The 23,692-nt window shown below is 40.3% G+C and overlaps 2 protein-coding genes across 2 annotated transcripts in view; one reads left to right on the forward strand and one right to left on the reverse strand.

Annotated features, from left to right (window-relative positions):
• The window catches only part of SLC22A3 (solute carrier family 22 member 3), a 330,912-nt gene that overhangs the window by 306,489 nt on the left and 731 nt on the right, over positions 1-23,692 (forward strand). The gene's annotated exons all lie outside the window — the stretch shown is intronic.
• PLG (plasminogen) overlaps positions 1-23,692 on the reverse strand; it is a 96,025-nt gene that overhangs the window by 31,597 nt on the left and 40,736 nt on the right. Inside the window, exons 8-13 of the mRNA XM_044290222.1 lie at positions 21,943-22,105; positions 18,687-18,808; positions 15,044-15,209; positions 9,373-9,548; positions 7,937-8,085; positions 6,199-6,295 (exon numbers count right to left, since the gene is read on the reverse strand). Coding sequence (XP_044146157.1) covers positions 6,199-6,295; positions 7,937-8,085; positions 9,373-9,548; positions 15,044-15,209; positions 18,687-18,808; positions 21,943-22,105 — 873 coding nt within the window. The remainder of the gene's footprint in view (positions 1-6,198; positions 6,296-7,936; positions 8,086-9,372; positions 9,549-15,043; positions 15,210-18,686; positions 18,809-21,942; positions 22,106-23,692) is intronic.

Raw genomic sequence — 23,692 nt, forward strand, 5'->3', positions numbered from 1 at the left:
AGTAAAGAAAAACGAGTGGCCATCATTACATAGTAACATAGTACATAAGGCCGAAAAAAGACATTTGTCCATCCAGTTCGGCCTGTTATCCTGCAAGTTGATCCAGAGGAAGGCAAAAAAAAAAAAACTGTGAGGTAGAAGCCAATTTTCCTCACTTTAGGGGAATAAAAAATTCCTTCCCGACTCCAATCAGAATAACTCCCTGGATCAACGGCCCCTCTCTAGTAGCTATAGCCTGTAATATTATTACGCTCCAGAAATACATCCAGGCCCCTCTTGAATTCCTTTATTGTACTCACCATCACCACCTCCTCAGGCAGAGAGTTCCATAGTCTCACTGCTCTTACCGTAAAGAATCCTCTTCTATGTTTGTGTACAAACCTTCTTTCCTCCAGATGCATAGGATGTCCCCTCATCACAGTCACCGTCCTGGGAATAAATAGATGACGGGATAGATCTCTGTACTGACCCCTGATATATTTATACATATTAATTAGATCTCCTCTCAGTCGTCTTTTTTCTAAAGTGAATAACCCTAATTTTGATAATCTTTCAGGGTACTGTAGTTGTCCCATTCCAGTAATTACTTTAGTTGCCCTCCTCTGGACCCTCTCCAGCTCTGCTATGTCTGCTTTGTTTACTGGAGCCCAGAACTGTACACAGTACTCCATGTGTGGTCTGACTAATGATTTGTAAAGTGGTAGGACTATGTTCTCATCACGGGCATCTATGCCCCTTTTGATGCAACCCATTATCTTATTTGCCTTGGCAGCAGCTGCCTGACACTGTTTTTTGCAGCTTAGTTTGCTGTTTATTAAAATTCCTAGATCTTTTTCCATGTCAATGTTACCAAGTGTTTTACCATTTAATAAGTACGGGTGACTTGCATTATTCCTTCCCATGTGCATAACTTTACATTTGTCAGTGTTAAACCTCATCTGCCACTTATCTGCCCAAGCCTCCAATCTATCCAGATCACTCTGTAGTAGTATACTGTCCTCATCAGTGTTAATTACTTCACACAGTTTAGTGTCATCTGCAAAAATTGATATTTTACTATGCAAGCCTTCTGCAAGATCATTAATAAATATATTGAAGAGAATAGGGCCAAATACTGACCCCTGAGGTACTCCACTAGTGACAGTGAACCAATCTGAGTATTTACCATTAATAACCACCCTCTGTTTTCTATCACTGAGCCAGTTACTTACCCACTTACAGACGTTTTCTCCCAGTCCGAGCATTCTCATTTTATATACTAACCTTTTATGTGGTACAGTGTCAAATGCTTTGGAGAAGTCCAGATACACGACATCCATTGATTCGCCGCTGTCAAGTCTAGAACTTACCTCCTCATAGAAACTGATTAAATTAGTCTGACATGACCGATCCCTCACAAAGCCATGCTGATATGGCGTTATTTGCTTATTTCCGTTAAGATGCTCTAACATAGCATCTCTCAGAAAACCTTCAAACAGTTTACCCACAACAGATGTTAAACTTACCGGCCTATAGTTTCCAGGCTCTGTTTTTGGACCCTTTTTGAATATTGGCACCACATTTGCCATGCGCCAATCCTGTGGGACATTCCCTGTCAATATAGAATCTGCAAATATCAGAAATAAGGGTCTGGCTATGACATTACTTAATTCCCTTAGGATACGAGGGTGTATGCCATCCGGTCCTGGCGATTTGTCTATTTTAATCTTTTTAAGGCTACTTTCACACTTGCGTTCAGAGCGGATCCGCTCATATAATGCAGACGGTGGATCCGTTCAGAACGGATCCGTCTGCATTATATTGTAAAAAAGTGTCAAAGTAGCCTCAGACGGATCCGTCCAGACTTTACATTGAAAGTCAATGGGGGACGGATCCGTTTGAAGATTGAGCCATAGTGTGTCATATTGAAATGGATCCGTCCCCATTGACTTACATTGTAAGTCTGGACGGATCCGTTTGCCTCCGCACGGCCAGGCGGACACCCGAACGCTGCAAGCAGTGTTCAGGTGTCCGCCTGCTGAGCGGAGCGGAGGCTGAACGCCGCCAGACTGATGCAGTCTGAGCGGATCCGCGTCCACTCAGAATGCATTGGGGCTGGACGGAAGCGTTCGGGTCCGCTTGTGAGAGCCTTTGAACGGAACTCACAAGCGGAGCCCCGAACGCTAGTGTGAAAGTAGCCTAAGTCGCTGATGTACTTCTTCATGGGTCAGACAGGACACTTTTAATGGGGAATTTATTTCAACATTCGGCATGTCATCTGACAGTTTATTTTCCTCAGTGAATACATTGGAGAAAAAAATATTTAACAGCTTTGCTTTCTCCTCATCGCTCTCTGCGACTCCCCCTCATTACTCTTTAACGGGCCGACACCTTCATATTTATACTTTTTAACATTTATATAATTGAAGAACATTTTAGGGTTAGTTTTACTCTATTTGGCAATTAATCTCTCGGTCTCTAGTTTGGCCGCTTTTATTTGTTTTTTACATGTTCTATTTTTTTCCTTATAGTTTTTCAGTGCTTCCGTGCTACCTTCCTGTTTTGGTGTTTTATATGCTTTCTTTTTGTCATGTATTGCTTTCTTTACAGTTCTGTTTATCCACATTGGTTTCTTTTTGTTCCTTAACCTTTTATTCCCATACGGTTTTCACCTCTCACAATGAGATTTTAGGATGCTTTTAAAGATATCCCATTTTGTGGCTGTATTTTTATTTGTGAGGACTTTATCCCATTTAGTTAGGCCTATGGCCTCTCTTAGTTGGCTAAATTTAGCTTTTTTGAAGTTTGGTATTTTTGTTCCTCCCTGTAGAAACGCTCTCTTGAATGATAATTGGAAGGTTATTACTTTGTGGTCACTATTTCCCAGGTGTCCCCCGACCTGCACGTCTGTTGTTCTGTCAGGCCTATTGGTTAATACTAAGTCCAGTATGGCCATCCCTCTAGTCGGGTCCTGAACCAGTTGGGAGAGGTAATTGTCTTTGGTTATTGCCAAGAACCTGTTTCCTTTATGAGATATACAAGTTTCAGTTTCCCAGTCTATATCTGGGTAGTTGAAGTCCCCCATAATAACCACCTCATTATGATTTGCCGCCTCGTCTATCTCGTTTAGTAGTAGACTTTTTAATAGAACATACGACTTTTTCGTAAAGACGTGAGACTTTTTCGTAAATTACTTTAAGAAATGAAGGTCAGTCAGTCTGAAAAATTGGGAAAACTTTGAAAGTGTCCCCAAGTGCAGTCACAAAAACCATCAAGCGCTACAAAGAAACTGGCTCACATGCGGACTGCCCCAGGAAAGGAAGACCAAGAGTCACCTCTGCTGCGGAGGATAAGTTCATCCGAGTCACCAGTCTCAGAAATCGCAGGTTAACAGCAGCTCAGATTAGAGACCAGGTTAATGCCACACAGAGTTCTAGCAGCAGACACATCTCTAGAACAACTGTTAAGAGGAGACTGTGTGAATCAGGCCTTCATGGTAGAATATCTGCTAGGAAACCACTGCTAAGGACAGGCAACAAGCAGAAGAGACTTGTTTGGGCTAAAGAACACAAGGAATGGACATTAGACTAGTGGAAATCTGTGCTTTGGTCTGATGAGTCCAAATTTGAGATCTTTGGTTCCAACCACTGTGTCTTTGTGCGACGCAGAAAAGGTGGACTCTACATGCCTGGTTCCCACCGTGAAGCATGGAGGAGGAGGTGTGATGGTGTGGGGGTGCTTTGCTGGTGACACTTTTGGGGATTTATTCAAAATTGAAGGCATACTGAACCAGCATGGCTACCACAGCATCTTGCAGCGGCATGCTATTCCATCCGGTTTGCGTTTAGTTGGACCATCATTTATTTTTCAACAGGATAATGACCCCAAACACACCTCCAGGCTGTGTAAGGGCTATTTGACCATGAAGGAGAGTGATGGGGTGCTGCGCCAGATGACCTGGCCTCCAAAGTCACCGGACCTGAACCCAATCGAGATGGTTTGGGGTGAGCTGGACAGCAGAGTGAAGGCAAAAGGGCCAACAAGTGCTAAGCATCACTGGGAACTCCTTCAAGACTGTTGGAAGACCATTTCAGGTGACTACCTCTTGAAGCTCATCAAGAGAATGCCAAGAGTGTGCAAAGCAGTAATCAAAGCAAAAGGTGACTACTTTGAAGAACATAGAATATGACATATTTTCAGTTGTTTCACACTTTTTGTTATGTATATAGATCCACATGTGTTAATTCATAGTTTTGATGCCTTCAGTGTGAATCTACAATTTTCATAGTCATGAAAATAAAGAAAACTATTTGAATGAGAAGGTGTGTCCAAACTTTTGGTCTGTACTGTACATGCTACAGACATAGGGCCAGATTTATCATTAGCTCGTCAGAATAATGGAGTGAAAAAGTCGAAAATTTTTGCGCAATCACTAAAACTGCGCAAAAATTTGCGACTTTTTTCTGCTCTGCACTATGCTCGCCAGTTTTCTGAAAGTGGGCGTGTTTTCTTATGTAAATTAATCTCTAGACAGATTTACTATTGTGACTATTTAAAAAGTTGCAAAAAAGTTGCAAAAAATTGCGCAATTTCACTCCAGTGAGGACCATGCTTATCTTATGAGACTTTTGAATAGAACATGCAACTTTTTCGTAAAGATGTGCGACTTTTGTAAAGCTGCTTACTGACGGATAAACTGCTACCGTCAAACCACATTTATTACAGTCTTAAAGGGGCGATCATAAATCTGACGGCTAAAACTGACTTTAGCCAATATGTGAAAGTGGAGTGAGCTGTCAGAGTAATGATAAATCTGGCCCATAGTGCTGTGATGTCACAAGTTGCACGTATTGTGAAAAAATATGCGCATCATTAATTGCCGAAAATCCGCAAGTGCGAATATATTGGAGCACTCTATCTGCATATAAAGCTATTCTAATTTTCTGCCGTGCCAACCATTTTCTCCAGTCTCAGGAAACTTATACCAGCTTGAAAAATTTTGCATAAGTGACCCATGCCTGTATTTCGCGTGCATTACGCGAATATTACATTGCCAATTTTTTTAGCAATCAAGAATATAATCTCGAATTACTACTGCAAATCACAACACCCAATATCTCGAATCAGCTGCTCACATTTAGCTTTTCTGTTGATGTCCATCTACGTATATCTCTGCCTTCACATATGAAGGGGAATATCTTGGAAATGGATCTACTAGTCTACGTACACTCATGTGATAGCTATCGATCTGGGACCTACTAACCTTAAATCAAGGTTCATTACTAGATTAAGCAACATGTATTTGTTCTGAGTCAGTCTGTTAGGGAATTTACTTTAGCATATGTTAAAGGGCACCTTAGAAAAACATGTATCACCTATCCAAAGGATAGGTGGTAAATGTATGACCATAGGGATTACTCCGACTGCTGGAAAATTGGGAAATGGATCGGTGCTAAACGTTGTTATTGGAAAAATCTTTTTAAGCCTTTAGGGCAGACACACACAAGTGAGTTCAGTGCTAGCAACTCGCTGTGTGCGACAGTGTGAGTTCTGTCCTTCTGAACTCTGTTTCAGATAGTTTTATAATGATTTATAAACCTGAAATCTATTGAATTACACTGACATAATGCTTTCAGTGTAAATCAGTGGATACAGGTCCCTCAGGGTCACTAAATTATTATAATGCTGTGCGATCCAGTTAATAGAAGCGGAGGTCAGAACGGGAACTCACACTGCTGCGCGCTGCAAGTTTCTCGCACAAAACTTGCTTGTGTGCCTGCTCTTACTCACTGAATTTATCGAACATAGGGGTATTCTAATGTAAATTCTGTTTTCATATAGGAACTAAGTACTCATGGTATGGTGGGAGTGAAAGATGGATAACCAGGGAGGGACAGGGGACAACTGTTAGATGTTGTGAAGAGTGTGCGCCAGAATGCTCTGCTTTTTTTTTAATGCAGAAACATCTTCAAGTGTTACATGTGGTATTGTGACATGTCACAGTGACCAGATCCTGGATAGGGATATATAATTGGCGCATTTTTATTCAATAGAGAATAAGGGGCATCACATCTTTCCATCGATGGTCAAGGGAAAGAAAGATCGTGAATGTTGGATTTCAACTTGGCCAATTCTTTGTTCCACACATATAACTTCATTTATGAATCAAAAATTGCTTTAGGAAATTCTTTTAGTCTTGGTACAGCTGAAAATATTTACCACAGGCTGGAATGTCACAATAATCCCAGCTTACTGATCCAGGAGTTGTAACAAAACACCATGGGCCGTTGATATCTCCATCCGGGTTTCTGCAGTACTATATACGATTGAGAGAAACCACAGAAATTTTTTTTTGCATTTATAGTACATGATAACATGAATTTCCATATAGCATAACTACATAAGCATATGCTGCATCACGTTTCAATCGTTTAACACATTATAAGTACTTAGAAAGTACCAGACTTAAAAACTGTTATGAAGCATATTATAAAGAGGCTCATACACTCACCCGAGGTCTGATCTGATATTGATGACCTATCCTAAGGATAAGCCATCAATATCAAAATCCCAGATAACCCCTTTAAACTATCAGCACTGGTGTCCGATAGTTTAATATGAATAATTAATGTTTACATGCAGGTCCGCTGAACTGAATGCCAGAACATGGCCACTGTTGGAGGGTCCTGTCCATCAACGACCTCCATTAATTACATCGTATATCAAAACATAAAAAAAGTATCGATCTCTCAGAAATACAGATTGATACAGTTCAAGATTGTTCACCGCCTATACTACTCCCCCGCCTTCCTCGCCAAGATATACAAGGAAAGGAAGGACCTGTGTTGGAAATGTTCGTCAGAAAATGCGGAGTTAAGTCACCTACTATGGGATTGTCCGGAAGTGTGGGGGTATTGGACTAGCATTTATGAGGAACTATATAAAATATATAAGATCAAATTGAAGCAAAGTTTTACGCAGGCAATATTGGGTCTCTTCCCCTGCTCTGAACTGACCCCCTACCAATTACGAGTTAGCATGGAAAGTTTTATGGTCGCAAAGGCCTTGATAATTAAATATTGTGGTACGAAGAATAGTCCTAGCTTAAATGAATGGAGGGCTCGGCTAGACACCATTGAGGCCTATAGAAGAATGGCAAGGAAATTAGAGTGATGGTTCCCTGTGGGGGCAGGCTCCCTTACTCGCTTCAGGCCCCCAGGATCCCTTATATTGGGAATTTCTGGATACAGAAGTTAAGGTATATATTAAAATGCGGATGGACCCCGCAGCAGGGAAGCAAAAGGGATGGGGTGAGTTAAAAGGAACAAGTGTATTAACTTGTATAAAGTATATTTGTAAATTTTAACTGGTTGATATGAGAATTTGTATATTTGTTCCATAAAATAATAAAGGATCTAAAAAAAAAAAAAAAAATTACACTGGGGACAGACAGGAAAACTAATGTACGCGTATTCCGTCCCCAGTGTTAGTAAATGGAGGCCACTGATGGAGGGTTCCGTCCGAGCACAGCTTCAGCATGCAGTTCAGTGGACCTGCATGGAAACATTAATTACTCATATTAAACTATCAGACATGAGTGGCAATAGTTTAATAATGCTTATTACTAGCTGGATGTATGCTCTGTTACCAGCATATGTGCAGCTAGTAATATAGACTACCCAACCTTTTAAATAGATAATACTATCACTATCCGAGGAAGGTTTACCAAGAATTTATATAATTTTGTAATTCTGCATAATTTCCACTTATATACATTTGCAAATATATTCATGAGCCTACAGAATTTAGATGTAGGTAATTAGCATGCTCCTTGAAATGTTTCATAGCTTACCTAGGTTAACATGCTTAACAGAAGATATGTAAAGGATAGTTAGAGTACTGTGGACAGAAAATAATCTCAGAAATCAGAGTACTGCAATGACCCTTAGTAGCTTACGTTGTTATCCAAGCCAGAATGTGGGTGAGTTTGTGGAGTAAAGCTTGAATGTGCATGAGGTGTTTGTAAATTCCATGCTTGACAGGTATATCCCTTCACAGTTACAGATTTTGTGCCTCGGTAGTCTTGGCCTTTACCAATCATACAGTCTGGAAGATATACGTACAAGGAATTCTTTTATAAAGTGTCGACCACAGCGACAATAACAGTTTCATAATACTGTATATGAATTGGATGGACATAGTCTCCTCCTTATCAGATTGCTTACACATCTAGAAACCTTTATTTGGAAAATCTAAAAGTGTGTGAAGTTCAACTGTAGCTACATCGTATCAAAAACAGTGATATCAAAAGTCTACATACACCTAAGGTGCTATTGATGCTCTAAAAGCTGCATTACATAAATGCATACAGTGCTTTCTTACTCCGCCAGATGATATTTTATTCTCATGAAGATGTCACTGCCATTTGATTCTGGGAGGAGCTGTATCCCGTCTCCCCCATATGCACACAGTACACATTTATAAAATATACATACAGATGGTGAAAGATCAGCCTTTTGTGTTACCAAAGAGACACTTGCAATAATGCAGTACATAGGGTCTAAACATGGCTTTATTCACTTGAATAGGAAGCAGCCATCCCATTGCAGTGAAAGTAATTACACCTGCTCACAGCTGCAATGTCAACGGCGAGCAGGTAAACACTGAAGAGAAGGCAGAGCTCGTATGAGCGCTGAGGTACCTTCAAAGAGCTGATCATTTAGCGGGTCTCACCACTGTGTAAGTCACCAGAGGAATCCAAGTAGGTATGTTTGAAGAACAGCAAGACTTTGATTTCGGTAGCGCTGTCACTGGAGCAAACAATCATGGGCTGGGATATTGTGAATTGTACCCTTTATTGAAAAATAAATTTTGGAGATGAATTGCCCCCTTTCGTTAGGTAAAATGATGCAAACAGTGGCAATAATACTGGTCATTTTTTGCTTCCCAATTTTTGATTTGCTCAGATGAAGCTGAACTTCTTCTTCTGTTGAAGTAGTACCTACTTGGATTCCTCCAGTGATCTACACAGTGCTGAGAACCACTTAATGATGGGCAGCAGCCGGGGGCATTGGTCGATACATGGCTCAGATATACTATGCCTGCATAGCTGCAGTGAGTGCAGTACTTATCTACGCTCATAGATGTAGTCTACCAGACATGCTTTACATGAGGCGCTGCTTCTGCATGGTTTTTTTTGTTTTTTAAAGGGGTTTTAAAGACAGTCGACTTGCTTGATGTACATTTTTTATTCTTTTTGTAAACTTTTGAATTAATGAACTACTGTAAATGTTATACAGACCACTCCTTATTACAGGGTTTGATCTTATGTATAATGTTAGTATTACTATACTGAAGTTAGTTGAACCTGCTTTGTAAAATACTTTGCTTCACCTGGACTAGATGAGACTATAGTAGGTTTTGTTGTTTTAATGGGCTGTTGTTCTAATTGTGGCGGTTCAAGGCATCTCTTCAAGTTACAATACTCCCATCTCACACTTGGATCATTGGTATAGCACCATGGACTCTTATCATTATCTGGATTTCTGCAGTAATTTCTTTCAAGACCCCTGCAAATACAAAATGTATTTCATAATATCAGCATTTAAATGTTGGCATTTTGAAATTACTATTTTTGAAAGAAGGAAATATAAGCAAAGATGCTTCAAATAGTAGCCAAGTCTCTAAAAAGACCCACTCTACTGGGTTGTAAATTTGTATCAAGTGCTGATTTAGTTTTCTGAAAGAAAGGGAGAAGGATGAACATTGGGTAAAAGAATGTCATGTTGTAGAGAAATATTGTACACTGAGTATAAAACCTTGTGAGCACTTGATAGCTGCAGTGCCAAGATGCCCTGTGTAAGGGCTAAGGCTACTTTCACACTGGCGTTTTTAATTCCGTTTGTGAGATCCGTTTCAGGGATCTCACAAACGGTTCAAAATGGATCAGTTCAGCCCCAATGCATGAATGGATAATGATCCGTCCATAATGCATCAGTTTGGCTCCGTTCAGCCTCCATTCCGCTCTGGATGCAGACACCAAAATCCTGCAAGCAGCGTTTTGATGTCCGCCTGACTATGCGGAGCCAAACGGATCCGTCCTGACTTACAATGTAAGTCAATGGGAGCGGATTCGTTTTCACTGACACAATATGGTGCAATTAAAAATCCGTCCCCCATTGACTTTCAATGTAAGTCAGGACGGATCCATCTGGTATCTGCACAGACGCATCTGCGCCTATAATGCAAACAACTGTATCCGTTCAGAACGGATCCGTCTGTGCAGATACCAGATGGATCCGCACCTAACGTAGGTGTGAAAGTAGCCTAATTCACACATTACTGAATCATGAACGAGTGCTGTCCATGTCCTTCGCAGACATCACACTGAACCATTGACTTTAATGTGTTTATTCACATATCAGTGGTTTTCCACTGACTGTGATCCAGACCAAACACTCCCACTGAGCAGTGCACATGGAATATGGATGACACACGGAGAACAAATAAATGGACACACAGACCAACAACGGACCCTTCACAGATATCTTCACAGACGAAAAGCTATCTTGTGACAGATACCATCACTAACACAGTGTGTGAATAAGGGCTTAGGCTGACATCATACTCTGCTTTTTTTTTTCAGTCATCTATTAGATGATGTAACTGATGAGGTCTGTTACTTTTAACAACCCTTAAGGTCCCTTTACATGGGAGGACAGAGTAGCAGATTGTCAGGAAGGAAGCGTTCCTTCCCGACAATTGACTGCTTATCAGCAGAGGAGACCACTGCTGTTACATGCAGCAATCTCCTCCACGGTATGGGAAGGAGCAATCACTAATGCCTTTGCTGTTCCCCATGCTGACTTGTAGTTTGCCGGCAGCAGATCATGTTATGACAGCACGATGTGCTGCAAGTAGATGATGATTTTTGTGTGCGCACAAAGGATCGAATTATCCAATGAACACACATTTTGCGCATTCCTCGGGTAATCGGCAGTACATTAAAGGGGTTGTCCGAGTTATGAAAAAAATAATATAGCACTGAAAATCTGATACATAACTGAGCTAAGCAAGTTTTACGCAAAAATAAATAAATATTTTTCCTTATTTCCCTGGTTCTTTTCTGGCCCTTTGTTTACATGTAATAAAAACAATCTCTGCCCCTCCCCCTGCACTGCTAAGGGAGTGGATAGAAGAGCTGCCCTGAGTGACATGGCTGCCTGCTGGGAGACTCTGCAACATGTTGTATGTGTAGGACTACAAGTCCCAGCTGTATAATGACACTGCTAAGGGAGTGGATACAAGAGCTGCCCTGAGTGACATGTCTGACTGCTGGGAGGCTCTGCAGCATGTTGTATGTGTAGGACTACAAGTCCCAGCTGTATAATGACACTGCTAAGGGAGTGGATACAAGAGCTGCCCTAAGTGCTGGGAGACTCTGCAGCATGTTGTATGTGTAGGACTACATGTCTCGGCTGTATAATGACACTGCTAATACACACAGGATCTCCCCCCTACCTTCTTGTGCAATGCTTTCTCTAGTATATCAGCTCCAGTGCCCAGCATTGTCTCCCCACTGCTGTGCAGCTGAAGGGGTTAAGAATCCTAGCAGAGAGTAGACGGCAGTGAGGGGCGCGTGGTGTGTCGTCTGGTTTACAGGCTTGTAAACGACCTTTATCAGAGCAGGGAGAGAAGCTGACATCACAGGTCATGTGACCCTCTGTGAAATCTGAGAAACCAGGCACTGGAGATAAAGTGAGTGAATTGGAAAGCTGTTACATTTGCTTAGTTAGGAACATAGAAAGAACAAAAAAATAACTCGGACAACCCTTTTAATAACGCCAGATAATCACTAACGACCATTCCTATGAACACTCGTTAGTGATTATCTTTGGGGTTTTTGGTCCTTATAAAGGGCCCTTAGTTTGCTTGAAAGAAGTGAAGACAACACATCATAGTGTTTAGAGTAGCACAGCGACTTCTTGATTCTAGCAATGTGTGGGTTACATGGGATAGATCACCACTATTTACATATTTTGGCATGTTTCAGTGATATGCCAAAAGATGTGTGAGATTGTGGATAAACTCTGCCTGTATAATGTTCATGTTTAATTTGTATTGGAACTGTCATTTGGCATTCCGGGCACTAGAGGCCACTGTTTTGCAGCACAGTCAGCACACTCTGGGATCTGCATATGTAAAGCAGATGATGACTCATGCTTCCTGCTTCTGAAAACCAGGAAGTGCTGATCTGACATTGTGGAAGCACTGCTCTTTGAGAGACTGAATCCGATTCCATCCTGTCCGGGAGTGAATGGACACGCAGAGGAAGGAGATTAGCAGTTGTCCCCTTACTGGATCCAGCTCTTTGAAAGAGAGATTGTTCCAGGAAGACAGTGTGACAGAGTGACAGAGTGTGGGCAGAAGTTTTATTATCAAGCAAGGCCGCACGGTTGCTGAGAGGTTAGTGGCCATCCCGGGCAAGCAGTCCCCGAACGAACGCAGGTCAGTACACCTGGTTACGGATTGTATACTGTGTGGCGCCTGAAGTAACAGACACTAGCCTAGGCCTTATCGTAGTTAGATAGTTAGGGTTACATGTTTTGCTAGGCTTTACTGTACTGGACTGCAGCGCAGTATTTGACTTGCAGGCTCTGCTGCATCCGCCACCGGCTAGGTGTGTCCTCTTTAGCGGCACAGCAAGACTTGCAGGCTCTGCTGTGTGCGCCATCGGCTAGGCCTTTCCCTCGGACAGGGATGGTGACTGTGGGCCTGGGGTATAATTTAGTCGGTGTATACTTATATTGTTGTGTGTTCACTATTGTTAAAGTAAAGTTTCTGTTCTTGCATATAAAGCTGGTGTCAGTGTCGCTTTTCTTGTCTGTGACTTCACTGTATCCTGGGGAGCCCACCCCGGTACACGGCTTACAGATGTTTGAAGGGAGCTTAGATGTGAGATAGAAGGCAAAAATACATGGTCTTAATGGCAGATTGTGCCGCTTAGTGCTCTGCCATTAAAACATTCGGGCTGATAGACTGTCAGACCAACACTCCAGAAGTGACAGGAGCCATAATGATCAGCTCCTGTAACAAAAAATGCTAAACACGGTGAATCATCAGCGCATTCAAACACAAATTACATCATAAGCCTCCATGCTGTTGCAAGGAGGGGAAAGGGTTGTGCTGGGACGAGGTGATTTGTTTCCTTTCACCATTCATTTGTATGCAGATCGCTGTTAATAGCAATTTAATGGCTGGCAGGCATTACAGCACAAATATCTGTGATAAAGAAAAAATCTAGAAAAAAAAAATTACAATAATAAAATTAAACCAGTTCTCTGGGACTTTTATATCAATGGCCTTTTGTGATAGGGGTCTCATTTCAAGCTTATTTTCATCCTAATGTGCTTGTTAGAATGAATAGCCTCCATCCTCCTTTTATCTGCCATGGGCCTACAGACCCTATTAGAGTCATGTATCTTACTAACATTCAGGGGAAAGGGGCCGTAAACCATTTCTGTGTTGCTGGGGGCTTCACTAAATAAAATTTTGTAGACTGTCCGAAGACAGATCACCTTGGAATGTGGAGAGGAAGACAAGACACCATGAACTTCATCACCTTTTTATTATGGACCATTCAGGAGGTGCTGGATGGTTGGGGGTGTTCCTTACCCTACCTACGGTACCAATGGGTTGGGGGAGTGATGAGAAGAAAAAGTAAAGAGGTTGATGTGGTAGTTGATAGTTTCTGTTTTGTACTGAAAGAGTTAGGATCTGAGTTAAGGCCAGATCCTAGGACCATGTGTGAGGATTGTCTGATCAGGGAGATGCTAATGCTGAGATATTTTGTTGGATTTCAAATAAAAGAAGCCTCGCCAATCTCATATTGCTGACCTATCCTAGGTTTAGGTATCATGGAGAGTTGCTTTAAGGTTCCTTCATACAGCAGCCAGATGATCCAGATGGAGCTTAAAAGGGTTCTCTCACGTCAGTAAGTGGCATTTATCATGTAGAGAAAGTTAATACAAACTACTTACTAATGCATTGTTATTATCCATATTGCTTCCTTTGTTGGCTGGATTCATTTTTCCATCACATTATACACTACTCGTTTCCATGGTTACAGACCACCCTGCAATCCATCAGTGGTGGTCGTGCTTGCACACTATAGGAAAAAGCATCAGCCTCTCTGGTGGCAGGGACCATAGAAGCGCACATAGACTAGTACTTTTTCTTATATTGTGCAAGCACAACCACCACTGATGAATTGCATGGTGGTCTGTAACCATGGAAACGAGCAGTGTATGATGTGATATAAAAATGAATCCAGCCAGCAAAGGAAGCAACATGGACAATCACAATACATTAGTAAGTGGCTTGGATTAACTTTCTCTACATTATAAATGCCATTTAGTGACATCAGACAACCCCTTTAAGCTCCATCTGGATCATCTGGCTGCTGTATGAAGGAACCTTGAAGCAACTCCCCATGATACCTATTCCTAGGATAGGTCAGCAATATGAGATTGGCGAGGCTTCGACTACAGGAACCACACTGATCAGCTGTTCTGCAGTAGCTCTGGTGCTGGAAAAGAGTGAAAAACTACTCAGCCACTTTATCACGGTCAGTATTTTGCATCAGTATTTGTAAGCCAGAGCCACAAATACTGATGACAAATACTGAACATATATGGATACTGTATGTGACATTGGTTTTAGAGCAGGCATCTCAAACTGCGGCCCTCCAGCTGTTGCAAAAGTACAACTCCCACAATGCCCTGCTGTAGGCTGATACCTGTAGGCTGTCCGGACATGCTGGGAGTTGTAGTTTTCCAACAGCTGGAGGGCCGCAGTTTGAGATCCCTGTTTTAGAGGGAACCTGCCATGTCAATCTCTATTAATGTATTTGAAAGCATGGAGCCATGGAATTCATATATTGCATGTGTACAGTATGTCGGCACAATGATTAATAAACGAGGACATAGCAAGGGAAATCTGCAAAAAAAAACAACATCAAAATAATGCATGTCTAAAATTACAGTTTAAGAAAAATTTTACTTACGCATTTGGATACTTATCAGGGGTTTTTACATGTGTGTGAGGTACCATAGAGCTCCATTCCTGACATCTTTTACCTGAAATTGTCAGGTATGTTGTACCTCTATAAGTTTCACCATTTCCTGTGTAACATTCAGAAACTGCAGCTGAAGTGGTAGGAGCCGGTTTAGCTGTAAAACATAGACATAACCAAGCAATATACACAAGAAGTGACACAATGGGGTGACTATGGAGATAATGGAGAATAACTCACAGGGCCTAGTTTGCCTGATTTCATAATCCAAGCTCAAGTAGGAGATATGGCTTAGGTGAAAGACAGCATGCAAACTAAGATGCTGCAACCCTAGGGTGTCTAGACCTGCTATTCCTGCTAACTATTAGTTGGCTTAGGCCTAAATGTTGCATATTAGGCCATGCCCTACCTCAGGGATGTCAAACTCGTGGCCCTCCAGATGTTGCAAAACTACAACTCCCATCATGCCTGGGCATACTACAGCTATCAGGGAATGATGGGAGTTGTAGTTTTGCAACATCTGGAGGGCCATGAGTTTGACATCCATGCGCCTACCTTGTCAGGGTAGGCGCAGATAACTTCTCTATAACCTAGATGTGCCAAACTGATCGACATTTTGGGGGCATTTGCGCCAGAATCTAACTGCAATGACATATAAATGTGGGCCAATATGCATAAAGCAATTTTCTTAATGCTTTCTAAATCTAAATACTGTTAAAAAGCTCAGGCAAGATGGCAGGCCCCATAATAATGTTCAGGAAATAGAATAAATAAATCGGCAATCAGAAATAAAAAGAGATTAGAAAAAAATTATATGTGTTACTATCTGGTTTTTAACTGCCAGAAAATCTGCAAAAAAAAAAGAACATGCCCTATTCTTGTCTGCAATTGCGGACAAGAAAATGAATTTTCTATGAGAGTGCGGCGATGTGCGGTCTGCAAAATGTGGAAAGCACATTGCCGGTGTCCATGTTTTGCGGATCTGCAAAACACATACAGACATGTGAATGGACCCTAAATGGAGGGAGATGTTTGTCAGCCATCAGTCATCTTATGCGACAATACAATAATATATTGGGGGTCTTGCACAAAATTGTTCTCAATTCTGTATTCACATTGTTCAATAAAACAATAAAAAAACAATGTAAATGACTTTTCATTAAAGGGGTTTCTGGGAATTAAGAAAATAAAATGATTGAAAATGCTTAAATATTACTTTATTATAAATATATTCCCAAATACCTTTCATCAGTTATAATGGCTATTCTGTCTGGGGAGCAATCATGTCCTATTAGTACACACAAAACCTGTCCTGTTCACACAGCAGGACAAGTTACTTCAGGACAATGGGCTAAAGAGCTGCCTCATCCTTCTCTCTGCTCTGCTTGTCAGGGATTATAATCCTGAATACAGAGGATAAGATCTTCAGCTGAATCTCTGCAGGAATAGAGATCATGAGTAGTGATAAGCGGCATGGGTCATATTCGAATTTGTGATATTTCACAAATATTTTGTAGAATATTCGTAAAATATTTGCAAATTCGAATATTTGTTATATTCTACGTATTTTTTTACTCGAAAAATTGGCAAGGTAATGATCGCGTAATATGCGAATATTACGCGATCCATACAGGCGTGGATCGCGAAAAAAATAATATATAGCACTATAGAATATAGTGCTATATATTTGTTTTTTAGAATATTCGTCATTTTTTCCATCTGAAGTCATGATTCTTAAGCAGGGAGGAATTATGACTTCAGATGGAAAAAAAAATGACGAATACTATAAAAAACTAAAATATAGCATAGGTGGCTTTTATAGTGCTATATTCATTTTTCTGAATATTAGTAATATTCTTAAACAAGAATATATAGCAATATAGCGAATATAAAAAAAATAAGAATATAGAGCAATTTAGCTAATATGGTGTTATAATCCTTTTTTTTAATAGTCGTAATTTTTTTCCAATCTGAACTTCAGATGAGAAACAAATTACAATTATTAGACAAAGAAGATTATAGTACTATATTAGCTAAATTGCTCTACATTTGTTTTTTCAAATATTTGCTATATTGCTACATATTCTTGTTTTAGAACATTACGAATATTCTAAAAAACTAATATATAGCACTATATCGAATATAAGTTTTTTTAGAATATTCGTCTTTTTTTTTTTTATCTGTACAGTTTTTCCACTTTGGCATACTCCTCCCTGACAAATGTCCCCGTCACCATGGGAACGCCTGGGGGTTATAATATACCATCGGATCTGAGTTTTCACAATCTCAATGAGATCGTGAAAACTCAGATCCGATGGTATATTCTAACCCCCAGGTGTTCCCATGGTGACGGGGATGCTTGTCGGGGAGGAGTATGTCGAAGTGGAACAAATGTACAGATTGAAAAAAAAAAGACGAATATTTTAAAAAACGAATATATTCGATATAGTGCTATATATTCGTTTTTTTTTATATTCGACATTTTTCCCATCTAAAGTCATGATTCCTCCCTGCTTAAGTTGCTTTTGGGCCAATGACTCATTGGCCCACAAGCAAGAAGCAGGGAGGAATCATGTGTTCAGATGGGAAAAAATTACAAATATTCGCTATAACGAATATATAGCACTATATTCGAAATATTTGCGAATTCTCGAAGTTGCGATATTCGAGCTAAAGATTTGTAATTTGAATATTCGCGCTCAACACTAATCATGAGGAGATATGAAGTACAGAGTTAGGAGAGAGTGTGGCTAATGAGCAGCAGGACTTCTATACAGTTGGCTACATTACCATAGCCCCACATTACCACAGTCTGTCCTGTCTATCCTCTCAGTACTTCATGTCTCCTTTTGAACTACATTCCCAAAGAGATTCAGCTGAAGATCTTATCCTCTGTATTCAGGATTATAATCCCTGACATGCAGAGCAGAGGGGATGAGGAGGCAGCTCTTTTAATCAGTGTTGTGAAGTAACTTGTCCTGCTGTGTGATTAGGACAGGCTTTGTGAGTACTAATAGGGCGGTGACCAATTTATTTCTCCCAATAATTGCTCCCTGAACAAAACGAGCCAGTATAACTAATGAAAGGTATTTGGTAATATATTTAAAATAATGTAATATTTATGTATTTTCATTTTCATTTCCGGAGAACCCCTTATTAGGCCTCTTTCACATGGGAGTGTGCGCCCCGTTGCCATATTGCGGACCGCATTTGCAGATCCGCAATACACGGGTGCCGTTCCGTGGGCATTCCGCATCACGGATGCTGACCAATTCACTTCAATGGGTCTGCAAATCCTGAGATGCAGAATGTTGCGGAACGGAAGTAAAGAACAGAACCCTACGGAAGCACTACAGAGTGCTTCCGTGGGGTTTCGTCCGGTACTTCTGTTCCGCAAAAAGATAGAACATGTCCTATCTTTTTGCGGAACGGCCGGATCGCAGACTTACTCAAGTGAATAGGTCCGCAATCCGCTGTGGCTGCCCCACAGACTGTGCTCGTGCATTGCGGACCGCATTTTGCAGCACGACTACAGGGCGCACACGCCCGTGTGAAAGAGGCCTTAAACTCATACAGTTATATGATTACATGAACCAAACCATGTAATATCTTTTCAAGTAATCAATGCATTTACCAACAGGGGGAGCATCACAGCTAGGTATATCACAATATTCCCATCTTGTTTGTTTGTCAGTGGTATAACACCAAGGCGTTGACTCTCCATCTGGATTTCTGCAATAATTCTTATCTAAATTCCTGAAAATTAAATTGATTGATAATAGTTTAAAATATTTCTAAATACACATTTTCCCAGAAGAGGAAAGCCAAGGAACTGTACCAGCAGTGGGTGTATTTAAGCTTCATATGAACATTATGATCCTATTCATATCTTATCTGGGTATTCAGTTATTTTCAATTATGAAAATAATTCATAATATAGGATTCATACTGAGGAATGTTTCAGGTGGATTAATCCTTCATTAACCATTTTATTATCTAGCGATTTTTCATTAAATTTTTTACTCATTGCCTTACCAGAACTATAACTTTTTTGTTTTTCCGTTCACAAAGCCGTATGGGGGCTTGTTTTTTGCAAGTGGTAATTGTTAATGGCACTATTTTGTATAACATATGATGTAATAGGTAGCTGAAAAAATATATGTATTGGGTGGAATTGAAAAAAATGCAATTCTGCCGGAGTTGTTAGGTGTTGTTTTTACAGCATTCCCTATACGGTGAAAATATGTTCAGTACATTATGAAAGTCAGTACAGTTACAGTAATTCCACACTTTTATGTTTTTATGTGTTTTACTACTTAAAAAAATAAAAACTTTATAAAAAAAAGCTATGGCAAAGCAAATAAGATATAATTTTTTTTCAGTTACAGCTAAGGAGCTGTGTGAGGGCTAATTTTTTGTTTTGTTATGGCGTTCACCACACAGGATAAATACATTCATATTTTAATAGTATGGGCATTTTGGGATACAGCAGTGCAAATGATTTTTTTGTTATTTATGTTTATATTTAATATGGGGGTGATTTGAACATTTATATTTTTTCATATATATTTAAAAACTTTTTTTTTTACTTTTTTCCCACTGTTTTAAAGTCTCCCTAGGGGAACATGAAATCATGAGATTGCTTCTCCTACAGACTGCAATTAATTACCTTTGCAGTCTATGGAAGATTCGCTATTTTCTCTATTTCCTATTTCCATAGAAACAAATGCTGTGGTAGCCTTGGATCCTTAAGAGGGCTCCAAGCTACGACAGAGAATGAAAAAGCCCTGTCAATCAAACTGCAAAGGGCGCAGCAGTTGCAGAGAGATCTGAGCCTGCTGGTATAACGGCAATGCACTCATTTCTCCTAGAGGCTCATGTGCATATACTAAACCCTAATTTTTCTCAGCAATGCAGGAACATATGATCATGGGACCAACACAGATGCCTTCAGCTGCCAAGTGCACATGCAACAAGTCAGTCAGTTTCATAGGTAAAAATCTGCTGACAGATACCCTTTAAAGGCAGCGTATTATAACGACAGAAGTACCTAGTTTTCATACTAAACACACAAAAATATTGTGCTATTTAGATGGCAGAATCAAAAGAATACAGCAAATAGGAATAAAACCATCATGTTCAACATTTACTTCCTAATCATTTTTTATAGAACCGAAAACGGACAGTATCACTCATTATAGGATGATAGTATTTGTTTCTGATTTTAATAGCAATTTTTTTATGTTGTATTTTATCACCATCTTTCTAGACCATAAATAGCTGAAAAGTGTAAAAAGCAGGGCAAATTGAGAGTGGTGTAGCCTCTAGGGCAGGGGTAGGCAACCTCCGGCACTCCAGCTGTTGTGAAACTACAACTCCCAGCAGGCATACCTTGCTCTGTTCTTCTAAGAACTCTCATAGAAATGAATGGAGCATGCTGGGAATTGTAGTTTCACAACAGCTGGAGTGCCGAAGGTTGCTGATCCCTGCTCTAGGGAATAGTTGTTAGTAGGAACTTACTAACCACCATGGTTATGATACAATCAAACTGGGTATTTTACCAGCATTTTACCTAATATTTCTCTTGCATTTTTTTTTGCAGGCCCCAAACTTAAAGGGAACCTGTCACCAGGATTTTGGGTATAGAGCTGAGGACATGGGTTGCTAGATGGCCACTAGCACATCCGCAATACCCAGTCCCCATAGCTCTGTGTGCTTTTATTGTGTAAAAAAAACGATTTGATACATATGCAAATTAACCTGAGATGAGTCCTGTCCCTGACTCATCTCACATACAGGACTCATCTCAGGTTAATTTGCATATGTATCAAATCGGTTTTTTTACACCATAAAAGCACACAGAGCTATGGGTACTGGGTATTGCGGATGTGCTAGCGGCCATCTAGCAACCCATGTACTCAGCTCTATGCACAAAATCCTGGTGACAGGTTCCCTTTAAGTTCAAGGGCTCTTTCACACGAGCGGATGCCGTGTGGGTAATCCGCTGCGTGAAAGAGTGCCAAACCCCACTTCAGACAACAGAGACATGGAGCAGTAACATGACTGATAATGCTCTGTGCCTCTCTATGACCTTTGTGCTACAAAATCACAGTGACAACTTTATCTCACTATGATTTTGTAGTAAAAAGGTCACAGACAGGCACAGAGCATTATCAATCATGTTACTGCTCCATGTCTCTGTTGTCTGAAGCGGGGTTTGGCACTCTTTCACGCTGCGGATTACCCGCACGGCATCCTCTCGTGTGAAAGAGCCCTAACTGTCATTTCAGTCTTCCTAGCAGAGCTCTTAGTTTTGTTAATGAAAGTCTGTCTTTAGTATTCAGCGTTTCACTGAGCGCTGAAGATGCCTATGTGTAACACGTCAGATAGGCAGGGTGGTGGAAAGTGATGGGGCACAGGTACATAGTCATGGACTGGGGCTCTGACAATAGGCAGGCTGAAAGCCTCTGTATTTTATTCATAAGCATCTTAAACGCTCAGTAGAACGCTGAAGACAGACTCCTTGGCAATACACTCTGGAGGTCATTTATTAAGACTGGACCGGCGTTTTAGACACTATTCTTAATAACCTCTATAAATCAAGGTGGATCCTCTGACGTTATGAAGATGTGCCAGCCTCTACAAAACTTTGTTGTATCCTGCTGGCTTACATTTAGACCATTTTCTATGCCTAAAACAGACCATTTTCTACTCTTGAATGACTCCCTCTTTTTCTAGTACAAAGAAACATCTTTCACTAATAAAGTATATTACAAAAATGTTTAAGATCTCTGTCCCTAAAAATGTTTAAGATCCCTGTCCCCTAACAAAATAAAACACTTTAAACAGAACTAATTGTAAATATAGTGCTAGACTGAAATATATCTTACTTGCAGGGATAGTTATCTGGCATTCTGCCGTGAATATGGGGCTCCTGAGAACTCCAGGCCTGACATATTTTTCCAGATACTGTTACGGCAATATTTCCTATGTAGGACTCTCCTTTCCCAGATAAGCATTTCAGCCCTGGTGGTGATGGTGGAGGATTGGAAGCTGTTGTATGTAAAAAAGATTATTTTAAGATTTTATCAGGAATAAAACTACAATTCTGCAAAATGCTAAAAAATGAGCCAAGTTCAGATGTGTAACTTAAAGATCCTGCCATGGGGCTGTCCACCTACCATATTATGTTTATAATAATAAAAAAATAAATCCAGACAAATAAGAGAATATCTTTATTGAACACATAATTAATACATCTTAAAATACAAAGAGACAATTAGCAGCAAGTGAAACCCTCGAATTAGGGCATCATCTTCTTTTTTCTTCTTTCAGGATCTGCAAAAGGACCTTTGGTGACGTAATCGTGCTCACCACGTGGTGAGCTTGGTGACGTCAGCAAAGGTCCTGCTGAATGAAGATAGAAGGATCTTCTATCTTCATTCAGCAGGACATGCGCTGACATCACCACGCTCACCACGTGGTGAGCGCGATTACGTCATCACGGGTCCTTTTGCAGGTCCTGAAAGAAGAAGAGAGAAGACGATGCCAGCTGCGTGAACAAGTGGATGAGATGAGTTAATTTTTATTTTATTTTTAACCCCTCAAGGCACATTTTAGTAAGCATTCTGTATTAAGAATGCTATTATTTTCCCTTATAACCATGTTATAAGGGAAAATAATAAAATTAATAGAACACCCAACCCAAACCTGTACTTCAGTGAAACGCATTGCACTTACACGGAAAAAAAATGAACATCGGAATTGCTTGCCTACTCGCGCGGTTTTCCCCGCAATGCACAAGCTACGCATCCAGAGCAAATCTGGGACACCCGTGTGAAAGAGGCCTAACAGAACTGCCACTAACAGAGCCACCTTTCTTCTGATGGATCAGATTCCGGTAGCTGGGCCCGACACAAGTTTGATCAAAAATGTGCGCAAAGAGCTTCCATTTGTTATGTATAGTAGGTATTGTACCACTTTAATCCAGAATATTCCCTAATCCTTAGTTCTATTGTTTGCATGTGTAATGGTGTGCTGCCATATGTTTTTGTTTGCTGTCTGCATGTTAGCTTTATGTATGTGCAGTGCACCTGTGACTATGGATGTGCTTGCTAGTCTAAATTTTCTTGCAGAGTGGAGAGGGTGTCAGCAGTAAGTTTGTTTTTGACATCACTGTTTATTTTTCCTTTCTTCTGATCCATCAGAAGAAAAAAAAAAAACGGATCCTGTCTTTCGACAGTATTTGGTCAGTAATTGATCAGTAAGCTTAAAAAAAACAGGAGTGGGTTCAAAACAGAGATGACACATGATGGTAATATTTGCATGTATTCTGTGTTTTAGACCCCATTAGAAACTATCATATATAAATATATATTATATATAATAATTTCTTAAATAATTTGGCGAGCGGTAGGTAGGAGGTTGGAGTGTAATTATGTAAATGTTCGAGGTGCATTTGTAAATATAATATTGTATAATGGGGAACTTGGATTGCATAGCTGTGTAGAATTTACCATGGAGTGCTTGTGAAAGAGATTGCAAAAGTTAAGGACACTAAGGCACTTTTAATTCTAATGGGTGAATGTAGAGATCCCTGGTAGGAAGCCAAAAGTTTTGTGACCGATGCAATTTCTGTCA

The sequence above is a fragment of the Bufo gargarizans genome, chromosome 4 (assembly GCF_014858855.1).
Source record: "Bufo gargarizans isolate SCDJY-AF-19 chromosome 4, ASM1485885v1, whole genome shotgun sequence".
NCBI classification, from domain to species: domain Eukaryota; kingdom Metazoa; phylum Chordata; class Amphibia; order Anura; family Bufonidae; genus Bufo; species Bufo gargarizans.